The sequence below is a fragment of the Podarcis gaigeae genome (assembly GCF_964106915.1).
Source record: "Podarcis gaigeae genome assembly, chromosome: 18".
Lineage (NCBI taxonomy): Eukaryota > Metazoa > Chordata > Lepidosauria > Squamata > Lacertidae > Podarcis > Podarcis gaigeae.
The window spans coordinates 4,676,565-4,699,368 of NC_139696.1; the positions used below are offsets into that span (position 1 = coordinate 4,676,565).

The window sequence follows — 22,804 nt, forward strand, 5'->3', positions numbered from 1 at the left end:
ACATACACGTGTTTGGTCCTCTAAGGCAGGGGCAGCCAATACAATACCTTCCAGAAGTTGTGGGGACTACAGATCTAATCGTCCTCTGTTAGTGCGGCAGTGGACCAGGATGATGGGAGCTGTAAAAGGTAAAGGTGACCCCTGACCATTAGGTCCAGTCGCGGACGACTCTGGGGTTGCGGTGCTCATCTCGCTTTACTGGCCGAGGGAGCCGGCGTACAGCTGCCGGGTCATGTGGCCAGCATGACGAAGCTGCTTCTGGCGAACCAGAGCAGCGCACAGAAACGCCATTTACCTTCCTGCCAGAGTGGTACCTATTTATCTACTTGCACTTTGACGTGCTTTCGAACTGCTAGGTTGGCAGGAGCAGGGACCGAGCGACGGGAGCTCACCCCGTTGCGAGGATTCGAACCGATGACCTTCTGATCGGCAAGTCCTAGGCTTTGTGGTTTAACCCACAGCGCCACCCGTGTCCTGATGGGAGTTGTAGTCCGTCGCCCGTCCCCCAAATGTGGAAGGCACCACACTGACACCCCTGCTGTAAGGTCTCCCGAAATGGGACACTGATTTCCAGTGAGAGGGTGTTGCGGCTGAGGTTGGGCCAACTTTGTAGGTTTTAGAAATCATCTCTGGTGGAACCTCAATGTCCATGAGAATGCTGACATTGTGTGGCATTAAGGGCCCATCATCACCCTCTTTGTCCCGTGCTGGTTGTAGCTGTGAAAGTGCTTCAAGAGGTTTGCGGGAATAGGAATGAAACTATGGTGGAAATGAATAAACACGTTCTTTGAGCGAGAGCTGCTCCTCGCCTGCCCAAGAACAGATTGGAGCCTTAAGATCAGATTTAAAGCTCAGGGCTCGATCGCTTACTGGGATTTCGCTGGGATATAACTGGGTTCATTCTTTCCAGATGTTGCTGGACTGCAACTCCCATTATCCCTGACCGTTAGCCACCCTGACCAGGGCTGATGGGAATTGGAGTCCCACAGCATCTGGAGGTTCCCTACCACATCAGTAGCGGAAATCGCTTTCTTGTTTTCAAATGAAGACAAAAGCACAGGGGCTGCATTCAGGTGATCCAATGGCTTGGAACATGGAAGCAAGCAAATGCTAGAGTGAGGAGATGGTTTAATACTCTCCGCTTGCCTTGTGCTCTCGTAAGAACATAAGAAGAGCTTACTGGATCAAGCCAGTGGTCCATTTGCTCCAGCACCTTTTTCCTCACAAGGGCCAAGCCGATGTCTACAGGACCCAAATGCAACTCTCCTCCCTTCTGTGGTTTTGCACCTGGAGGTCCGGGTGGCGCTATGGGTTAAACCACAGAGCCTAGCGCTTGCTGATCAGAAGGTCGGCGGTTCGAATCCCCGCAATGACGGGGTGAGCTCCCGTTGCTCGGTCCCTGCTCCTGCCAACCTAGCAGTTCAAAAGCACGTCAAAGTGCAAGTAGATAAATAGGTACCACTCCGGCAGGAAGGTAAACGGCGTTTCCGTGCGCTGCTCTGGTTCTCCAGAAGCGGCTTAGTCCTGCTGGCTACATGACCCGGAAGCTGTACGCCGGCTCCCTCGGCCAGTAAAGCGAGATGAGCGCCGCAACCCCAGAGTCGGCCACGAGTGGACCTAATGTTCAGGGGTCCCTTTACCTTTAACTCAGGTTTAAGGAGCCATTTGGCGCCTAGCTTATATATGAGTTTCTAACACTGCTTTTAACCGTGAAGTTCGGCTCACTCGGGAAGGGAGCCTCAGCTCAGGGTATCTGACCCAAGATTCTTCTGAAATCTGCCACCACTGCTGACAAGCACTGAATGATCACCAAGTTAAGAGTTTGTCCCCAGAACCTTCTCATCGTTTTGGTTGTCTGAATCATGGTTCGTTATTTTTAATCACAATTTAAAATCATAAGTTCCCAGGGTGGGTTACAGCCATTTAAACACAATATTAGTTTTGAAAGCACAATATTAAGAACTGCTCCAGCAACTCAGAAGTTACAGAAATAAGATGTGCCCTAAAAAAATGTGCATGCAAAGTGTCCAAAGCCAGGGTATTATTAGTCGCTTTCCCTCCACCATAAATTTACGAAGAAGGGGAGATGGGCTGTAACTGGTAGCATTTTGGTGGGATTTCCCCCCTCGGTGGTGATTCTGCAATGGAACGCCTGGAATCTCAACTTCTGTTGAAAAAAGAAAGCAGGGATATATTAGTAACGGATCATTGGAAAATATCATACGTTAGCTTGCAGATACTTAATGGGCTTATGATTTTATTTATGTTAAGTGATGAATTACCGTATTTTTTGCTCTATAAGACTGAACCTTTTCCCTCCTAAAAAGTAAGGGGAAATGTGTGTGCGTCTTATGGAGCGAATGCAGGCTGTGCAGCTATCCCAGAAGCCAGAACAGCAAGAGGGATTGCTGCTTTCACTGCGCAGTGATCCCTCTTGCTGTTCTGGCTTCTGAGATTCAGAATTTTTTTTTTCTTGTTCTCCTCCTCCAAAAACTAGGTGCATCTTGTGGTCTGGTGCGTCTTACAGAGCAAAAAAAATACGGTAATATGTTTAATTCCATAAGGTGAAGATCTAAGGATATTAATGTTGAAGTTAAATTTCATAAAAATTGGGATTTGGAAAACCGTTAAAAGGACATGCAATGAAATTCAACCAAGGGGAAGCAAGGAAGTCACTTAACAAAGTTAATAACTGTCATTTTCAACAAGGCTATGATTTATGTTTGTCTGTTTTATGTGTTTGTTTATAATATTGTGAAAACTAATAAAAAAAAATGGGGGGGAAAGAGGAAAATATCGCACGTTGGAGGAAATATTCTGCGAGGAAGAGTTTTTACAGGATTTCCAGTATTCAGATTTGGTGCATGTCTAGTTTGGAGCCGCCACCCAGCACTTTCCAAATAAAGGGCGGGGGGGATAACGTCAATAAATAAATAAAATAGCTGCAAAGAAACCCCAGCCCCTGCTCTGAGAAGAGGACAGCCTCTCATGGAAACTCTCAGGTCGAAACTCTTGTTCCGACTCCCATTCTTGGCATCCATTGGATTCTTTCCAGAAGCAGGCAGGGTGGTCTCTGATGAGAATACACCGCCAGCCACTAATGAGACACTAGGGACTAGTGCATTGCAGCACACATTGAGTGCCTTCCTTTAAGTTGGGAGGCAGCCTCCTTTGCAAAGTTTTCCTGGTAGGCAGGGAGCTCTTATTCCCATGGTTGCCTTGTAAAATCCGGCGCTCCGTCTCTACAGAAGCTATCTCTCCTTCAGAGGGCAAGGTGCACCCTTCGACATGCTCACTGTGGGCTGGGCAGCTTTCGACATCGGTGCCCTTTTGCAGCAAGGTGACTGTTTCCTTCGTGCGCTTCTTAAAACCTCTCGGGCCCATTGACTACAGTAGTACCGCGGGTTACATACGCTTCAGGTTACAGACTCCGCTAACCCAGAAATAGTACCTCGGGTTAAGGACTTTGCTTCAGGATGAGAACAGAAATTGTGCTTTGGCGGCACAGCAGCAGCAGGAGGCCCCATTAGCTAAAGTGGAACTTCAGGTTAAGAACAGTTTCGGGTTAAGAACGGACCTCCGGAACGAATTAAGTACTTAACCCGAGGTACCACTGTATTGTGAAGGAACGGTGGAGGATTAAGACTGGGGCAGGGAAGGTGGCTGCCAACTGCTGCCAACCTAGCAGTTCGAAAGCACGCCAGAGTGCAAGTAGATAAATAGGGAGATTCTGGTGGGAAGGTAAACGGTGTTTCCGTGCGCTGCTCTGGTTCGCCAGAAGCGGCTTAGTCATGCTGGCCACATGACCCGGAAGCTGTCTGCAGACAAACGCCGGCTCCCTCGGCCTATAGAGCGAGATGAGCGCGCAACCCCAGAGTCGGTCACGACTGGACCTAATGATCAGGGGTCCCTTTACCTTTACTAGGGAAGATGGCAGAGAACCGGATGGTTGGTTGAAGGGAGGGGGGCAAAAGGAAGGAGAAAATGAGGAAGGGTTACAACCCCGACGGCTGTTTTCTTATGGCACGGCCGGACGCAGCGAGCGCCTCTCAGTGTCAGCCACTGGGAATCGAAAGTTGCCATTCCACCTTTGTGCGTTCTCCTGTTTGCCTTCCTTACCACGGAAGGCTGATATTCTTTGGGCATGTGGTGTTAAAGGGGCTTTAATTTCATCCCGTCAATTTAATTTATTTATATACAGCTTTTTCTCCCAGTATGGGACCCCGGGGCAGTTCATGGCATAAATTGAAACAGCTGAAAACACAGCAGTTGATAGGAGCACGACACACATACAAAGTTTGTGAGGAGGGAAAGCAGTTCCATGAACTTAGAATAGTTTCCTACTCCTGGTTTCATAGAAAATGCAGGGTTTTGAATTCTAGAAAGGCATAGATAAATACTAACCCTGTGTCCTGCTTTTCTTTTTTTAAGGCCTCAGTTGGGAGGCAGAGTCCACGGATTGTGTCCTACCCTGCGCGGAACTTATGTCCTGGGAGACCCAGCCTTCATACCACGGCAGGTACGGAGATCTTGAATCTACCTAGCGCCCCAGGTGCTGCAGGGCTTCTGCCTTTCCCCCCTCCTCCATCACCTGGCTTTCACCTCTGCGGGAAGGTGGGTTGCTGAGCATCCGCCCTGTATTCATCCACCTGGTCCCTAGTTTCCATTGGCTCTGAACCAGGGTGAGGACCTTGTCGGGCTACCAACTCCCTGTCTGTTCAGAAAAGGCTTTCCCCTTTCCTGAAATGGAGGAATGCAAGAGATGGAAGAATGTCTCTTATTATAATAATAATAATAATAATAATAATAATAATAATAATAATAATTTATTATTTATACCCTGCCCATCTGGCTGGGTTTCCCCAGCCACTCTGGGCAGCTTCCAACAAAACATTAAAATACAATAACCTATTAAACATTAAAAGCTTCCCTAAACAGGGCTGCCTTCAGATGTCTTCTAAAAGTTTGGTAGTTGTTTTTCTCTTTGACATCTGATGGGAGGGCGTTCCACAGGGCGGGCGCCACTACCGAGAAGGCCCTCTGCCTGGTTCCCTGTAACTTGGTTTCTCGCAGAACGATGTCCGGGCAGAACGATGGAGGTGGAGACACTCCTTCAGGTATACTGGACCGAGGCCGTTTAGGGCTTTCAAGGTCAGCACCAACATTTTGAATTGTGCTCAGAAACGTACTGGGAGCCAATGCAGGTCTTTCAGGACCGGTGTTATGTGGTCTCGGCAGCCACTCCCAGTCACCAGTCTAGCTGCCACATTCTGGATTAGTTGTAGTTTCCGGGTCACCTTCAAAGGTAGCCCGTTTACAATTCCCCCCGAGACAGGGGGAATTCCTCCTCTTAGATTAGGGACTGTGTTAGACATGCGACAGGTGCGTTCTGCGGCTGACACGGGTCCAACTGAAAACATGTGGAGATCTCTGGTTGCTGGGTTAGCAGCTGACGTCTCCGTCTGGCTGGCCCCTCCAGCGTTTTTTAGCAGATCACCAGAAGAACCTTTTTATTGCATTTATCTCCCACCCTTTTCTCCAAGGAGTAGATGGCTCACTCCCCCTTCCTCAGTTAATCCGACCCTGTGAGGTAGGTTAGGAGGCTGTGAACTGACTCCAGGGTCACCCAGTGAGCTCCATGATGGAGGGCAGATTTGAACCCTGATCTTTCAGGTACTAGTCTGACACTCTAACCACCATACTCCACAGGCTTCCTAGAGTCCTTCTGCTAGGGTGCACTTCTATAAATTACCATATTTTTCGCTCTATAGGACGCACCGGACCATAGGACACACCTTGTTTTAGAGGGGGAGAACAAGAAAAAAAAAAATCTCCCCCTCTCTGCTCAGTGTCCCTTCAGCGAAGCAGCAGGAGATACAGAGCCCCTTCCATTTCTCCTCCCGCTTGGCTGAAGGGGCGCTGCGCAGCTCTCCCTCTCCTGAAGCCGGGAGAGTCTTGCTCTCCTGGCTTCAGCGAAAGGAACCTGAAGCCTGTGGAGCGCAGCGGGAACTCGTGGCGGCTATCCCTGAAGCTTGGAGAGCGAGAGGGGTCGATGCGCATCGACCCCTCTCGCTCTCCAGGCCTCAGCGATAGCAAAGCGAAGCCTCCGGAGCACGGAGGGAGCGCTCCCTCTGCGCTTCGGAGGCTTCGTGTTGCTATCGCTGAAGCCAAGGGGCCTGCATTCGCTCCATAGGACGCACACACATTTCCCCTTCATTTTTGGAGGGGGGGGAATGCGTCCTATAGAGCGAAAAATACGGTAAGTTGGTTAACAAGTATAAGGAAAGCAAAATGTCACTTAGAGAAGGATCTGAAATATCTTCCTTGAAGATTGAATTTGTTTTATTTTGGGTTTTATTTAAAGTTGTGTTGCAAGCTGCTTTAAGGATTCCCCCCCTCTCTAAATAAAAAAGCCTTCATTTCATATAAATGAAGTGAAGAAGAAGAGATTTCATTTTCGGGGGGAGACGCCTAGACATTCCATTGTGGCAAACATAAAAGTTCAAGGTGGCATTTGACAATTAGCTTATATTATCTGAGTTTCTAACACAGCCCTTTGGTAAGAGATGGATTGGTACCCTAGTGGTGGTGTTGGTATCGGAGCTTTTTCTGTGGTGGCTCCACGCCTTGCAGAATCACCTCCCCTAAGAAAGGTGCCCAACATCAGACTGTGGTTTTGATCTATGTTTAGATTGACTCGACTAACTCCCTCCTTTTAAGATTTTTTTTCAACCTTTGCTATATTTTGCTGCATATTTCAACCATTGCTATACAGTCGTACCTTGGAAGTCGAACGGAATCCATTCCGGAAGTCCGTCCTACTACTAAAACGTTCGGAAACCAAAGCGCGGCTTGTGATTGGCTGCAGGAAGCTCCTACAGCCAATTTGAAGCCGCGCCGGACATTCGGCTTCCAAAAACCGGAACACTTACTTCCGGGTTTCGTTCGTTGGGGAGCCGATTTGTTTAGGAGCCAAGGCGTTTGAGATCCAAGGCACGACTGTATATGCACGGCTGCAAATTTGCTGCTGTATTTTGCTGCAAATTTTCCTTGCCATGGCGGCTACGCCGAAGGGCCGTTTTGCAAAAGCAACACCCGCTTTTTTAAATCAATAAAACAGCCAGGCAGGAGATTTACCTCCCAGCCCTGGTGCTATGTCGCCGCTCGTGTGAGGAGCGTTCTTCGAAATGAACCTGCTTAATTGTTCCAACCGTTGCTCCATGCAGTGGTGTCTATGGGCTCAGGTGACCACCGCTTCAACCTGGCTGAGATCCTTTCCCAGAACTACGGGGTACGGGAAGAGACTGAGGAAGATCAGCGGCAGGAACACACACAGGGGAAAGCCAGGCCTTTGGAGGAGCTAGAGAAGAGCTTCAATGCCTCCCAGGTAAGGCGCTTTGTTGTTTTTTTCCTCCTCTCTCTTTTGAATAGATTTTATTAAAGTTTGGAAAAAGAAATACAGTGGTACCTCTGGTTGCGAACGGGATCCGTTCCGGAGCCCCGTTCGCAACCTGAGCAGAACGCAACCCACGTCTGTGCGGGTCGCAATTCGGCGCTTCTGTGCATGCGCGTGACGTCATTTTGAGCATCTGCGCATGCACAAGCGGCGAAGCCCGGAAGTAACCCATTCCATTACTTCCGGCGAAGGATGTATCCTGAAAGAACATAACCTGAACCGAACGTAACAAGAGGTATGACTGTACAAAGGTTATCGTCAAATATACCGTATTTTTCGCTCTATAAGACTCACTTTTTCCCTCCTAAAAAGTAAGGGGAAATGTGTGTGCGTCTTATGGAGCGAATGTAGGCTGCGCAGCTATCCCAGAAGCCAGAACAGCAAGAGGGATTGCTGCTTTCGCTGCGCAGCGATCCCTCTTGCTGTTCTGGCTTCTGAGATTCAGAATATTTTTTTTCTCTTGTCTTCCTCCTCCAAAAACTAGGTGCGTCTTGTGGTCTGGTTGCGTCTTATAGAGCGAAAAATACGGTGTTTTTATCGAAAGGCTAATCTAAATAAAAACACAAGCCAAAAACAAAAGAGAGTGATAGAGGTGGAATCTAGACGCGTACAAAAAACATGATGAAGATGCTTTTAAAAAAAACGCTTAGAAAAATACAGTATATTGAATTTGCCATTAAGCTCGCAATTGCGTCTCCCATTTGTGTAATGCACATAAAGCATGCTTAAAACATTCTCTTTGCAGCTGAGTCCAGAGAGAGATAGAATAAAAAAAGGATGAAGGAAAAGGGGGGAAGAGAAAGAAAGAGGAAAGGTGGGGAGGGAAGCAGAAGAAAAATAACTTCCAATTCCGATCTGCTTCCGGGGCAAGACCGGTGTTATGTGGTGTTATTCCAAAAAAAGGTTATTTATGTATGCTACTACTGTGGCCCGTGTTTCGCTAGCCCAGAAACAGAAAACGAGCGAGGTCCGGACTAAAGAAGAATGGCAACTTAAGTTGATGGAATATGCACAACTTGCAGACTTAACATATAGACTAAGAGAACAAGAAGGACATACATTTAGAGAAGATTGGGGAATGTTTATTGAATACATGGGATATAGCTGTGTACAGCTGGAAATGCCTGCAGCATTAAGATAAATTGAACAGTGTAGACAGGTTTTGATGGATGCAGTAATGGAATACAGAATGGTGTAGTTTTTCTAAATATGCAGGGATTTATGACATGTAATTGTGGGACGTGGGTGGCGCTGTGGGTTAAACCACAGAGCCTAGGACTTGCCGATCAGAAGGTTGGCAGTTTGAATCCCCGCCAGGGGGTGAGCTCCCGTTGCTCGGTCCCTGCTCCTGCCAACCTAGCAGTTCGAAAGCACCTCAAAGTGCAAGTAGATAAATAGGTACCGCTCCGGCGGGAAGGTAAACGGAGTTTCCGTGCACTGCTCTGGTTCACCAGAAGCGGCTTAGTCCTGCTGGCCACATGACCCGGAAGCTGTACGCCGGCTCCCTCGGCCAATAAAGCGAGATGAGCGCCGCAACCCCAGAGTCGGCCACGAGTGGACCTAATTGTCAGGGGTCCCTTTACCATTTATGATATGTAAAATGAACCATGGAAAGAGAAGAAGGGAAGTCATTGATATCTTAAGGAAGTAAATTTAAGAAAAAAATTTACAGTGGTACCTCGGGTTACATACGCTTCATGTTACATACGCTTCAGGTTACACACTCCGCTAACCCAGAAATAGTGCTTCGGGTTAAGAACTTAGCTTCAGGATAAGTACAGAAATTGGTGGCAGCGGGAGGCCCCATTAGCTAAAGTGGTGCTTCAGGTTAAGAACAGTTTCAGGTTAAGAACAGACCTCCGGAACGAATTAAGTACTTAACCCGAGGTACCACTGTATATGACACAGCTGGTGGCTCCAGTGGCCTGACTGCTTCAAGACAGCTTCCTATCTCCCTATAGTTTACCATGACATGCAGGCTGTTTCAGCTGCCAAGTCTGCCCCCTTGATGCTCTGCCCGGCCGGCGTAGCTTGGGGGGAGGTAGGGAGCCCCTTCCCTTCCTGACGAAGTTCTCCTGCCGTTCAGAACTCTGAAATGCCTTTTGAGGAATTGCTTGCACTCTATGGCTACGAGGCCTCTGACCCCATCTCCGAGCAGGACAGCGAGAGCAACGATGCCTCGCCCAACCTTCCAGACATGACCCTGGATAAGGTAAGTCCCGTTTCCCCTGCCAGCCGCCTTTCCCTGCTCCTAGTCCTCATGAGGGTCCCCTTTAAGGGGAGAAGCACAGCGACAGAAACCGAGATATGATAATGGCACCTTAAACCTAGGTTGTGGGCGCAAAAAGAATTTGTTGTTGCTGCTGCTTAGTCGCTTAGTCGTGTCCGCCTCTTCGTGACCCCCTGGACCAGAGCACGCCAGGCACTCCTGTCTTCCACTGCCTCCCGCAGTTTGGTCAAACTCATGCTGGTAGCTTTGAGAACACTGTCCCACCATCTCGTCCTCTGTCGTTCCCTTCTCCTTGCACCCTCCATCTTTCCCAACATCAGGGTCTTTTCCGGGGAGTCTTCTCTTCTCTTATGAGGTGCCCAAAGTCTTGGAGTCTCAGCTTCAGGATCTGTCCTTCTTGCAGTCCATGGGATTCTCAAGAGTCTCCTCCAGCACCAGAATTCAAAAGCATCCATTCTTCGGTGATCAGCCTTCTTCATGGTCCAGCTCTCACTTCCATACATCACTGCTGGGAAAACCATAGCTTTAACTATACGGACCTTTGTCAACAAGGATTGTCCTAATGCATATACTTTTGTTGTTGTTTAGTCGTGTCCGCCTCTTCGTGACCCCCTGGACCAGAGCACGCCAGGCACTCCTGTCTTCCACTGCCTCCTGCAGTTTGGTCAAACTCATGCTGGTAGCTTTGAGAACACTGTCCCACCATCTCGTCCTCCATCATCCCCTTCTCCTTGTGCCCTCCATCTTTCCCAGCATCAGGGTCTTTTCCAGGGAGTCTTCTCGTCTCATACAAAGCTGAAAATGAACGAACTGCAGCTAAAATATTGTGTTCGTTTTTTTCACACTGTCTAGTCCTTCCCCTGCCCACCCCCCTAATATTCTTAAGAGGGTCTCTCCTCCAGTAGCCAGAAGTGGGGAGGCAGAAAAAGCTCCTCCTTTCCTTCCACTCTGCAGTTTTAATCTAATATTTTAGGCCCAGAGCTCGGAAACGGATCGCACTAATGAAATTCCCTGTTGCATAATGTGCCTAGAACAGTGGGAGTTTTGAACGCTGGAGAAGCACAAGGACCGATAAGCCCTTTGAGGTGCCCCCTCCCCTTTATAGAAAGGGTGTGGGGTGACTCCCCAATGAGGAAAGTGTGTGGCGTTTTGGACTTTTTTAGCTTTTGGAAAAGGCAAGTTAAGAGGTGGCACGGTATTTATTACAGTGGACCCCCAAAGGTAACATAACTTTTGGGTTGCGAATGCAGCAAGCCCGGTAGTGTATACTTCCAGGTTTCGCTGCACGCGCAGAAGCATGCTTCACACGCGTGCAGAAGTGGCGCCTCATGTTGCAGGCTTTTCGGGGTACGTAAGGGACGCGGTGGTGCTGTGGGTTAAACCACAGAGCCTAGGACTTGCCGATCAGAAGGTCGGCGGTTCGAATCCCCGCAATGACGGGGTGAGCTCCCGTTGCTCCGTCCCTGCTCCCGCCAACCTAGCAGTTCGAAAGCATGCCAAAGTGCAAGTAGATAAATAGGTACCATTCCGGCGGGAAGGTAAACGGCGTTTCCGTGCGCTGCTCTGTTTCGCCAGAAGCGGCTTAGTCCTGCTGGCCACATATCCGGAAGCTGTATGCCTGCTCCCTCGGCCAGTAAAGCGAGACGAGTGCCGCAAAGGGTCAGGGGTCCCTTTACCTTTAAGGACCCCCGGAACGAATTAAGTTCGTATCCAGAGGGTCCACTGTAGCATCATCACCATCATCATTGATCTGTACTGCCCTTCCTCCGAAGATCGCAGGACAGTTTGCAATATATATATATGTATATATAAAATACAATTTATAGAATCAAGGGGAGAACAGTTTTTCTCAGGAAGCTGTGGACGTCCAGCGCAGCTGAGTGTTGGAAGGCAGATAAAAGGAAGCCCTTTTTCACGCAGCACACTGTTAAACTATGGAACTCCCTGCCACAAGACGCAGCCATCTTGGATGGCTTTAAAAGAAGATTAGACAGATTCATGGAGGAGGAGAATCCAATGGCCGTGTTCTCTCTCTAAAAGGTCCATGCCAGCTGGGACTAGTGGGAAGTTGTTGCATAAGCCACCGAGTTGGGGAATTCTGATTTCTAAAGCCATTTAGGGGCTAGAAGGCGAATATTAAAGCAAGGCTTCCATCATATAATAATGGTGTGTTTGTGTGTGCGTTTAAAAAAAACCTGGGTTAAAGCTGACCGAAAGTCCAGAGGTAGCATTCTTATCAATTTACGACGGGGTGGAAGGTTCGCAGGCTAGGAAAGACTCGCTCACAAATTTTCTTAACAGCTGCACAAATTATGATAGCTAGGAAGAGGAAGGGGCAAGCAGGATATAAAATGGAAAAATGGTATGAAGAGGTGTGGGTTATAGCTCTTAATGATAAATTAACATGTTCCATTGGGACGCGGGTGGCGCAGTGGGTTAAACCACAGAGCCTAGGGCTTGATGATCAGAAGGTCAGCGGTTCGAATCCCCACCAAGGGGTGAGCTCCCGTTGCTCGGTCCCTGCTCCTGCCAACCTGGCAGTTCGAAAGCACGTCAAAGTGCAAGTAGATAAATAGGTAGAAGTGCAAGTAGATAAATCTGGCGGTAAGGTAAACGGCGTTTCCGTGCGCTGCTCTGGTTGGCCAGAAGTGGCTTAGTCCTGCTGGCCACATGACCCGGAAGCTGTACGCCGGCTCCCTCGGCCAATAAAGCGAGATGAGCACCGCAACCCCAGAGTCGGCCACGACTGGACCTAATGGTCAGGGGTCCCTTTACCTTAAGATGGGCCATTAAGGTAAGGCAGGGAATACGCAGGAGAAATGATTTGGAGGAGATGTGGAAGGTGTATGTAGAATTTGTACTTTTAAAACGGAAAGGGGTCAAACCATCGGAAGAGGTGTTGACATTTTGGGAGGTTGGATAGGTACAATGGAATGGCCTTGGTGGTGGGGTGCACATTTTTATTCTTATTTTTTAATGAATATTACTTTGTCAAAATAAAATAATTTAAAAACAACAACACCCTTCATTCCTTCCTTCTGGCCAGGAGCAGATAGCGAAGGACCTGCTTTCTGGGGAAGAGGAAGAGGAAACGCAGTCTTCGGCCGACGACCTGACCCCTTCCGTCACCTCCCACGACGCCTCAGACCTTTCCCCCAACCAGATGGGATGTAAGTTTTCTCTGTGTAGATGCCTCGAGAAAAAGGGAGCAAAGGCACAGTCGTATTTAACACACACGCAAAGGAAAGGCCAGCTTCCCCTGCTTTTGCGTCTCTCGGCTGGATGCTGAGATCCAGCGCCGAGGGCCTTCTGGCGGTTCCCTCATTGCGAGAAGTGAGGTTACAGGGAACCAGGCAGAGGGCCTTCTCGGTGGTGGCACCCGCCCTGTGGAACGCCCTCCCACCAGATGTCAAAGAGAACAACAACTACCAAACTTTTAGAAGACATCTGAAGGCAGCCCTGTTGAGGGAAGCTTTTAATGTTTAATAGGTTATTGTATTTTAGTGTTTTGTTGGAAGCCGCCCAGAGTGGCTGGGGAAACCCAGCCAGATGGGCGGGGTATAAATAATATATTATTATTATTATTATTATTATTATTATTATTATTATTATTTGCAGACCCAGAAACTCCAGCGGGTGCAGAATGCCGCGGCAAGGCTCCTTATGGGGTCCTTGCCGTGGGATCACACTCATCCAGTGCTTTACCAGCTGCACTGGCTCCCAGTGGAGTACAGGGTCAGGTTTAAGGTGCTGGTTTTGACCTTTAAAGCCCTATGCGGCCTAGAACCGCATGTGAGGCTATCTTTGAAGGTGACCCGGAAACTACAACTAATCCAGAACACGGCAGCTAGACTGGGGACTGGGAGCAGCCGCCGAGATCACATAACACCGGTCCTGAGACATCTGCATTGGCTCCCAGTACGTTTCTGAGCACAATTCAAAGTGTTGGTGCTCACCTTGAAAGCCTTAAACGGCCTCGGTCCTGTATACCTGAAGGAGCGTCTCCACCCCCATTGTTTTGCCCGGACACTGAGTTCCAGCGCTGAGGGCCTTCTGGCGGTTCCCTCCCTGTGAGAAGTGAGGTTACAGGGAACCAGACAGAGGGCCTTCTCGGTGGTGGCACCCACCCTGTGGAACGCCCTCCCTTCAGATGTGAAGGAAATAAACAACTATTTTACTTTTAAAAGATAACTGAAGGCGGCCCTGTTTAAGGAAGGTTTTAATGTTTGATGCTGTATTGTTTTTAATATTCAGTTGGAAGCCACCTTAGAGTCGCTTGGGAAACCCAGCCAGATGGGCAGGGTATAAATAAATTATTATTATTATTATTATTATTATTATTATTATTATTATTATTATTTATTATTTTAATTGCTGGCTCCTTCCTAACAGGTTTTGTTTCTATTTCTTTGTATTTTACAACAACGCTTTGAAACTCTGGGGAAGCCGCCTCAAATCCTAACTTGGGAGAAAGGCAGGATATAAACACGAGAAGTAATAGTAATAATAATAATAATAATAATAATAATAGGGAAAAGGCAGCATATAAACACATGAAATGACAGCAGCAGCAACAAGACTGGCAGCTAGCCATCAAGCTGAGTGGAAATGCCACATTCAGGGGCAGTCTGCACCCAAATTCCTTCCTCCGTTATAGTTACCGTATTTTTCTCTGTATAAGACGCACCAGACCACAAGACGCACCTAGTTTTTGGAGGAGGAAAACAAGAAAAAAAATATTCTGAATCTCAGAAGCCAGAACAGCAAGAGGGAGCCCTGCGCAGTGAAAGCAGCAATCCCTCTTGCTGTTCTGGCTTCTGGGATAGCTGCGCAGCCTGCATTTGCTCCATAAGACGCACACACATTCGCCCTTACTTTTTAGGAGGGGAAAAGTGAGTCTTACAGAGCAAAAAATACGGTATACCCCACCTTTTTACCTCCCAAGGAATTCAAGGGGGCAGACGTGGTTCTCCCCCCCCCCCCACTTAATCCCCACAACAGCCCTGTGAGATAGGCTTAGTCGGAGAGGCAGGGACCAGCCCATCATTGCTAACCCAGTGAGCTTCATGTGGCTAGGAGGGGATTTGAGCTCCTGTCTCTCCCAGGTACTCCTCTCTGTTTAATCTCCACGATGACTCTGCAAGGAGGACTAGGCTGAGAGCCCCCCTGGGTCCCCCAGTGAGCTTCATGTGTCCGAGTGCGGTGTATTCGAACCCTAGTCTCTCTCAGGCCCAGTTCACCTCGCCAGCTCTCTGCCTGCGGGCTTCTAGTAAACCCCTATGGCAAAGAGGACAGCGGAATTGAAGGGCCTCTGGCCTGCTCCGGACACAGGGCCCCTCTCGCGCGCTCCTTAATCTTTCCAGGCACTGAGCTTGTCTCTTCACCTTCCTCCCTTTCCGGAAAAAAAAAGCAAACTTCCTGGCTGATGGAGGCAAAGGCCGCTGCTCCTCCCCGTGTGCCTCCTTCTCGGCCGAGGACTCGGAAGAAGACGCCATCCCCGCCAACGAATGCAAGAAGGTAGGCCTTCGCGTCTGGTGGCGGGTGCTCGCCATTCCCCGCCGGGACAGGTGGGAAACAGGGAGGGGGCCCTGGTTAAGAGGAAATCTAAGAGAAGCTTCTTTCACCTATTACAGTATTTGGCCAGTATTGAAACATTCAGGAGTGCTGTTAGCCTATTGCCCATTGTTGTTGTTGTTTAGTCGCTTAGTCGTGTCCGCCTCTTCGTGACCCCCTGGACCACTGTCCAACCATCTCGTCCTCCGTCGTCCCCTTCTCCTTGTGCCCTCCATCTTTCCCAGCATCAGGGTCTTTTCCAGGAAATCTTCTCTTCTCATGAGGTGGCCAAAGTCTTGGAGCCTCAGCTTCAGGATCTGTCCTTCCAGTGAGCACTCAGGGCTGATTTCCTTCCGAATCGAGAGGTTGGATCTTTTTGCAGTCCATGGGACTCTCAAGAGTCTCCTCCAGCACCAGAATTCAAAAGCATCCATTCTTCGGCCATCAGCCTTCTTGATGGTCCAGCTCTCACTTCCATACATCACTACTGGGAAAACCAGAGCTTTGACTATACGGACCTTTCTTGGCAAGGTGATGTCTCTGCTTTTTAAGATGCTGTCTAGGTTTGTCGTTGCTTTTCTCCCAAGAAAATGCCCATTAGGCTCTGTCTGTTTTTTGGGCAGACATTTTCACAGCTAGGTTAGGTTTTGCAGATCTGCTGAATCTTAATCGATATGGGGACTGCCCCTCTTCCCATCTTCAGCCGACGTTTCCACCAGGCAGCTTGGAGGCCGAAAGGATCTGGTTGATCTCAGTAGGACTAGGTTTTTCAGGGCAGGTCTTTGGCTTACCATCGTACTTAAAACACTCACTGGAAACCTTGCCCATCTTGGTTTTCGCAAGGTTTGTGGTGGGACCTCTCTCGCGGCATTCACCGTTTTCTTCCGTTCCTTCAGTAAGGGATAAATAAGCAGTCAGGAAAATGGTTGGAGAAACGAAAGAGTTGTGTCGCCTATTGTCTTCTCCGTGGGGCTACCTTTAAAGGTGACCCAGAAACTACAACTAATCCAGAATGCTGCAGGTAGACTGGGGACTGGGAGCTGCCGCCGAGACCATATAACACCGGTCCTGAAAGACCTACACTGGCTCCCAGTACATTTCCGAACACAATTCAAAGTGTTGGTGCTGACCTTGAAAGCCCTAAACGGCTCAGTATCCCTGAAGGAGCGTCTCCACCCCCATTGTCCAGCCCAGACACTGAGGTCCAGCTCCGAGGGCCTTATGGCGGTTCCCTTGCTGCGTGAAGTGAGGTTACAGGGAACCATGCAGAGGGCCTTCTCGGCGGTTGCGCCCTCCCATCAGATGTCAAGGAAAGAAACAACTACTGTATCTGACTTTTAGAAGACATCTGAAAGGCAGCCCTGTTTAGGGGAGTTTTTAATGTTTCATATTTTATCATGTTTTTAATATTCTGTTGGGAGACACCCAGGGTGGCTGGGGAAACCCAGCCAGATGGGCAGGCTATAAATAATAAAATGTTGTTGTTGTTGTTATCTATATCTAGATAGATAGATATGGGACGCGAGTGGCGCTATGGGTTAAACCACAGAGCCTAGGACTTGCCGATTGGAAGGTCGGCAGTTTGAATCCCTGCGACAGGGTGAGCTCCCGTTGCTCGGTCCCTGCTCCTGCCAACCTAGCAGTACGAAAGCACATCAAAGTGCAAGTAGATAAATAGGTACCACTCCGGCGGGAAGGTAAACGGCATTACTGTGTGCTGCTCTGGTTCGCCAGAAGCGGCTTAGTCCTGCTGGCCACATGACCTGGAAGCTGTAAAGCGAGATGAACGCCGCAACCCCAGAGTCGGCCGTGACTGGACCTATCCGTCAGGGGTCCCTTTACCTTTAGATAGATAGATAGATAGATAGATAGATAGATAGATAGATAGATAGATAGATATGGAAGAGGTTCTCCCCTCCCAGCTTACCTCCCAGAAACAGGAGAGGCGAGGAAAGATTGGCACACAACTACTGACCAATTGAATGATCCTGCTGTTGTTATTTGTTATTATCTTGCTCACAGGAGATCATGGTTGGTCCTCAATACCAGGCGGCTGTTCCCCTCCTCCACCTGAACAGGCATGGCGAAAAAGGTAGGCAAACTTCATCCATTGGGCCCTGACATGCTCCGGACTTTATCTTCATCCCAACCAGCATTTTGTGTGTGTGTGTGTGTGTGTGCGTGCGTGTGTTCCAAGAGCACCAGGGGAGAGTAGAATTTGGCTCCTTGGGAAATGCCAGAGAAGGAACCTTTATATATATAAAAACATCCTTCGCATTTGATTCCTCGCCTGGTCGCCACAGGTGAGCAGGGATTCCGTGTGGGCGAGCGGGCTCGGGCTTGGTTTTGGGGTGGCTTTGGAGGGGAGGGTGTCCACCCCACAGTCTGTGTCACTTGGCCGCCAGCCGGTTTAGGTAAAGGTAAAGGGACCGCTGACCATTAGGTCCAGTTGTGGTCGACTCTGGGGTTGTGGCGCTCATCTTGCTTTACTGGCCGAGGGAGCCGGCGTACAGCTTCCAGGTCATGTGGCCAGCATGACTAAGCCGCTTCTGGCGAACCAGAGCAGCGCACGGAAACGCTGTTTACCTTCCCGCCAGAGCAGTACCTATTTATCTACTTGCACTTTGACGTGCTTTCGAACTGCTAGGTGGGCAGGAACAGGGACTGAGCAACGGGAACTCACCCCGTCGCGGGGGTTCGAACTGCCGACCTTCTGATCGGCAAGCCCTGGGCTCTGTGGTTTAACCCACAGCACCACCCACATCCCACGCCTGCCGGATTAGTGGAAGGTAAAAGTATTTGCTCAGGGTTGTCGATCTCAGACCCGCCCTCCGATGTTTCCTCTCTCCCAGTCTACGAAAACGACGACCAGCTTCTTTGGGACCCAAACATCCTCCCCGAGAGGGAAGTGGAAGAGTTTCTTTACCGAGCCATAAAGAGAAGGTGGGACGAAGTCTCGAACGCCAGCCTTGCAGAGGGGGACACAGTCAAGGACAATGAGCAAGTGAGTTCAGTGTTCATTCCCAAACAGCACGTGAGATGGCAGTGTGCCGTGAGATACAAATCCATCTTGAAAGCTCCTATGAGCCCCAGCCCTTGCCATCGCAGAAGAGTCTGCCTGCCGCCTCTCTGCCTGAGTCTGCTCCGTTCTTTCCTCTTCTTAGGCCCCATCTGCGCTCTATATTTTTAAAGCCGTTTCATGCCACTTTCAACAGTCACGTCTTTCCGCAAGTATCCTGTAAAGCAGTGTTTCTCGAACTTGGGCCCCCAGCTGTTGTTGGACAATTAATTAACATCAATAATGGTTTTATTATTTATAGCAATTAAAGGTAAAGGGACCCCTGACCATTAGGTCCAGTTGTGACCGACTCTGAGGTTGCGGCGCTCATCTCGCTTTACTGGCCGAGGGAGCTGGCGTACAGCTTCCGGGTCATGTGGCCAGCAGGACTAAGCCGCTTCTGGCAAACCAGAGCAGCTCACGGAAACGCCGTTTACCTTCCTGCCGGAGCGGTACCTATTTATCTACTTGCACTTTGACATGCTTTCAAACTGCTAGGTTGGCAGGAGCAGGGACTGAGCAAGGGGAGCTCACCCCGTCGCAGGGATTCGAACCGCCGACCTTCTGATCGGCAAGTCTTAGGCTCTGTGGTTTAACCCACAGCGCCACCTGTGTCCCTTTTATAGCAATTACAGCAATACAGACACAAAACCATACCATAAAACCATTAACAAGTTAGCAACAGGTTATCTATTAACTGTTTGGAAGGATGTGATCTTAATCTCCTGCATAGGCCTGGTGGAACAGAAACGTTTTCGGCAAGCATTTTAAAAATTGTCACAGAAGGTTCCTGCTGGAACTCTAGTGGCAGGGTGTTCCACAGGACTGGGCTGAAGTTCCCCGCTTCTCTTAGACATGCTTCTCTTTGGTCCATAGGCGCTGTACGAACTGGTGAAGTGCAACTTCAACGCCGAAGAGGCGCTGCGGAGACTCCGGTTCAACGTGAAGGTCATTCGAGGTGAGAGATTCCGGGGGGTAGGGAATAATACCCCTCCCCAGCCCTGTTGACTTTTCCAAGTGAGACAGTATCAACACACACTCTCCAAGGAGCTTAGTGGAGGTGGGGGCGGGGAGAACTCCATAGCTGTCAACTTACAGATTTGAAAATAAGGGACCAGCAGCCTCGAAAATAAGGGATCAGCAGCCAAAATAAGGGATTTTCCAAGCACAGGTATGTTCAACTTCTGAGCCCCTCCGAGCCAAAGGCAGAAAGCCCAGCCAGCAGCCAAACGAAGCCCCAAGCGGTGGTTCCCACAGCGCAGCAACCCGGCAAAGGGGATGCAGCAAGGAAAACCACCGTCACCTCTCCGCTGGGAAGCACTGAGCAAAGGCGATTTGATTGGCACAAGGCATGCAAGCTCCACCCCCCAGTCGTTCTCAGACTCCTTATTGGGTGAGCAACGCAGCCAAGCAACCCAGTTGGAGCCTCCCTCCTCCCTGGCCAGCAGGGAGGGAGGGAGGGAGAGGAGCTACTTCCTTTGAAACCCAGGAAATTTAAGGGACATCATCAATAAGGGACAGCAGCAGGACACGGCGCTGGGATAAGGGACTTTCCCACCAAATAAGGGACGCTTGACAGCTATGGAGAACTCTTCAGTCACACAGAGAAACATCTATTGGAGAAGTTCTGCAAACTTTCAGCAGGCATCTCTCACAATTCCCCCTGTTGCCTCCGCTACAGATGAGCTCTGTGCCTGGAGCGAAGAGGAATGCAGGAATTTTGAACACGGGTTCCGGGTCCACGGGAAGAACTTCCACCTCATCCAAGCAAACAAGGTAGCTGGCCATTGTGTGTATGTCGCCTGGGACAGCGGGTCTCCCTGCGATCACGTGTGAAGCCCGGGAAAAGAGGAATAACCCTTTTAAATGCCCATAGAGCTGGAGGAGGAGGTCTGGGAGACGGGCACAGTTTGCAACTTCTGCTTCTACCTTGATGTGCTTTTCAAGGCTCGGAGCAATTGTACTGGGTCTCGCACCCAGAGCCCTTGGAAAATAAAGTGTGCATGTATGCGTGTACAGTTGTACCTCGGTAGTCGAACGGAATCTGTTCCGGACGTCCATTCGACTTCCAAAGCGCTGTGGAAGACCCGTTGGACGTTTGGGTTCCAAAAAACGTTCGCAAACCGGAACACTCATTCTGGGTTCAGTCGTTCGGGAGCCAAAACATCCATTCGGGATCCAAGGTATTACTGTACAGTGGTACCTCGGGTTAAGTACTTAATTCGTTCCGGAGGTCCGTACTTAACCTGAAACTGTTCTTAACCTGAAGCACCACTTTAGCTAATGGGGCCTCCTGCTGATGCCGCGCCACCAGAGCACGATTTCTGTTTTCATTCTGAAGCAAAGTTCTTAACCGAGATACTATTTCTGGGTTAGTGGAGTCTATAACCTGAAGCGTATGTAACCCGAGGGACCACTGTATGAGCTTTCTCTATTTCTGTCTCTAAGAGAGGGGAGGGGATGGGTGGGGTCGGTCTCAAGACCTCCAGGGCTGACACAAAGTTTTCCTTCAGGTGGGCTGGAATGTCTTTTATTCTTTTGCATTTTATTCTTTTGCATTTTAGATCCCTTGCAGTCGCTAGATACCTGATAAATGTCTTATTTCATAAGAGGAGAAATGGATCACTGTATGACTCTGACAGCTTAGCCAAACTTAAGAACCATCAATAAGTGCCAGAACTAAGACGCATACCCCCCAAAATCTGAGGGATTTGAATTGCGGTTGACATAGAGGGAGCTTATTGTGTATAGTTTACTAAGTTGAAGTAAAATTGGTTTTATAGGGGTGTTTTAACTTGGAACTGTTTAAATTGTATTGTTTATGGATAAATTTGGATGTATTGTTTTTAGATATGGGCCAATGGCCGTAATAAACCAATCAATCAATTTTGCATTTTTGCTTAATTAAGAAGACTGAATGCAGCTTGCAAGGTTCAGCCCAGCGGGAACTTGGGTCTCAAGTTTGGGCCCCAAAATCTCATGAGCTGGGACGCTCCTGAACTGGCAACCCTATGGGTGGCTTCCGTGACACCCACCCACCCCAAAGTCAGGTGGGCCCATGGGCCTAAAAATATTGGTAACCTATTGGATTCTGGGACGTGTGCTCTGTTCACACAAGCCATATTTGCCATATTTCAAAAAGTAATCTGCGATTTCTCAGTTTATTTGCCTAAGATCCAGGACAAACCGCCACCTTCCGGGAATTGCCCCTGGACGTCACTTCCGCCTTCGAAATCCCAAACATATGGCAATCCCTACACAAATGTCACTCCTGAGAGGTGTTCCAGAAGCTGTGACTTGTCCTAACCTTTTCCCTCTCTTCCCTTTTTCCCGCAGGTCCGCACCCGGTCGGTAGGCGAATGTGTGGAGTACTATTACATGTGGAAGAAATCGGAGCGCTACGACTACTTTACCCAGCAGACGCGGTTTGGAAGGAAGAAGTATGTTCCCCTACCACCACCCTGGAGCATCGTGGGAGCTGGGTGGAGCGCTGGGGCCTGTGTCCACAGCACCGGGTGAATCTCAGGCCCGGGGGCTTGAGTTGGAGAAGAGGAGCTGGAACAAAGAAGCAAGGAGGGAGCTGAAGGCCAGGAAACAAGAGAGGGGAAGATGGGGGGAGAGGAACACTAGGAAGCAGAAAGAAGGGAGAGGAAGTAGGAGGGAGATTTGGAAGTGGGAGAGGAAAACTGGCAGGTGCCTAGATTTAATCTGGAAGCATTTAAGCTTTAGCAGGAGGAGCGACACACACACCCTGGACAACTGGGACGCAGGTGGTTCTGTGGTCTAAACCACTGAGCCTCTTGGGCTTTCCAATCAGAAGGTCGGCGGTTCGAATCCCCGTGATGGGGTGAGCTCCCATTGCTCTGTCCCAGCTCTTGCCTACCTAGCAGTTCGAAAACACACCAGTACAAGTAGATAAAGAGGTACGGCTACAGCGGGAAGGTAAACGGTGTTTCCGTGCGCTCTGGAGTTGATTCCGGTAAGGGTTTGCCAAGCATGCATTCCTCTTAGCACATTTCTCCCTTTTGTCCTGAGCTCGAGCATCTTCAAAGCCCATGACACCTTTGGTAAAGGCTGTTCTCCAGCTGGAGCACTCGCAGTCCACTGTTTCCCAGTTGTCGGTGTTTATACCACATTTTTAAAGATTTGCCTTGAGAGAGTCTTTCAACCTCTTTTGTTGACCACCAGCATTACGCTTTCCATTTTTAAGTTCGGGGTAGAGTAGTTGCTTTGGAAGGCACAACATGACCAGTCCAACGAAGTTGATGTTGAAGAATCATCGCTTCGACACGGGTGATCTTTGCTTCTTCCTGTGCTACACATGCTGCACGGTTGCGGGCTGCTCCCCACTCTGCAGGAGGGCACCCCCCACCCAATATTACCGTGACTAGGATTTGTAGAACCTGATATAGAATGCAAAACATGCAGGCACCATTCTCAGAGTGTGTTTGTTTGTTTGTTACCGCTTGTAGTTCCAAATGTGTAGGCCTGAAAATAGGGACACGGG

General features: G+C 49.3%; 1 protein-coding gene across 2 annotated transcripts in view; it reads left to right on the forward strand.

The window, feature by feature from the left end:
- The window catches only part of MIER2 (MIER family member 2), a 31,114-nt gene that overhangs the window by 2,548 nt on the left and 5,762 nt on the right, over positions 1–22,804 (forward strand). The window contains exons 2-11 of one of the 2 annotated variants that reach the window (XM_083720485.1): positions 4,432–4,519; positions 7,227–7,387; positions 9,543–9,668; positions 12,739–12,856; positions 15,097–15,203; positions 17,262–17,331; positions 18,092–18,243; positions 19,174–19,255; positions 19,979–20,073; positions 21,634–21,737. In XM_083720485.1, coding sequence (XP_083576611.1) covers positions 4,432–4,519; positions 7,227–7,387; positions 9,543–9,668; positions 12,739–12,856; positions 15,097–15,203; positions 17,262–17,331; positions 18,092–18,243; positions 19,174–19,255; positions 19,979–20,073; positions 21,634–21,737 — 1,103 coding nt within the window. Of the gene's footprint in view, positions 1–4,431; positions 4,520–7,226; positions 7,388–9,542; positions 9,669–12,732; positions 12,857–15,096; positions 15,204–17,261; positions 17,332–18,091; positions 18,244–19,173; positions 19,256–19,978; positions 20,074–21,633; positions 21,738–22,804 lie in introns of both variants that reach the window. The other variant, XM_083720484.1, reaches the window with a different exon arrangement.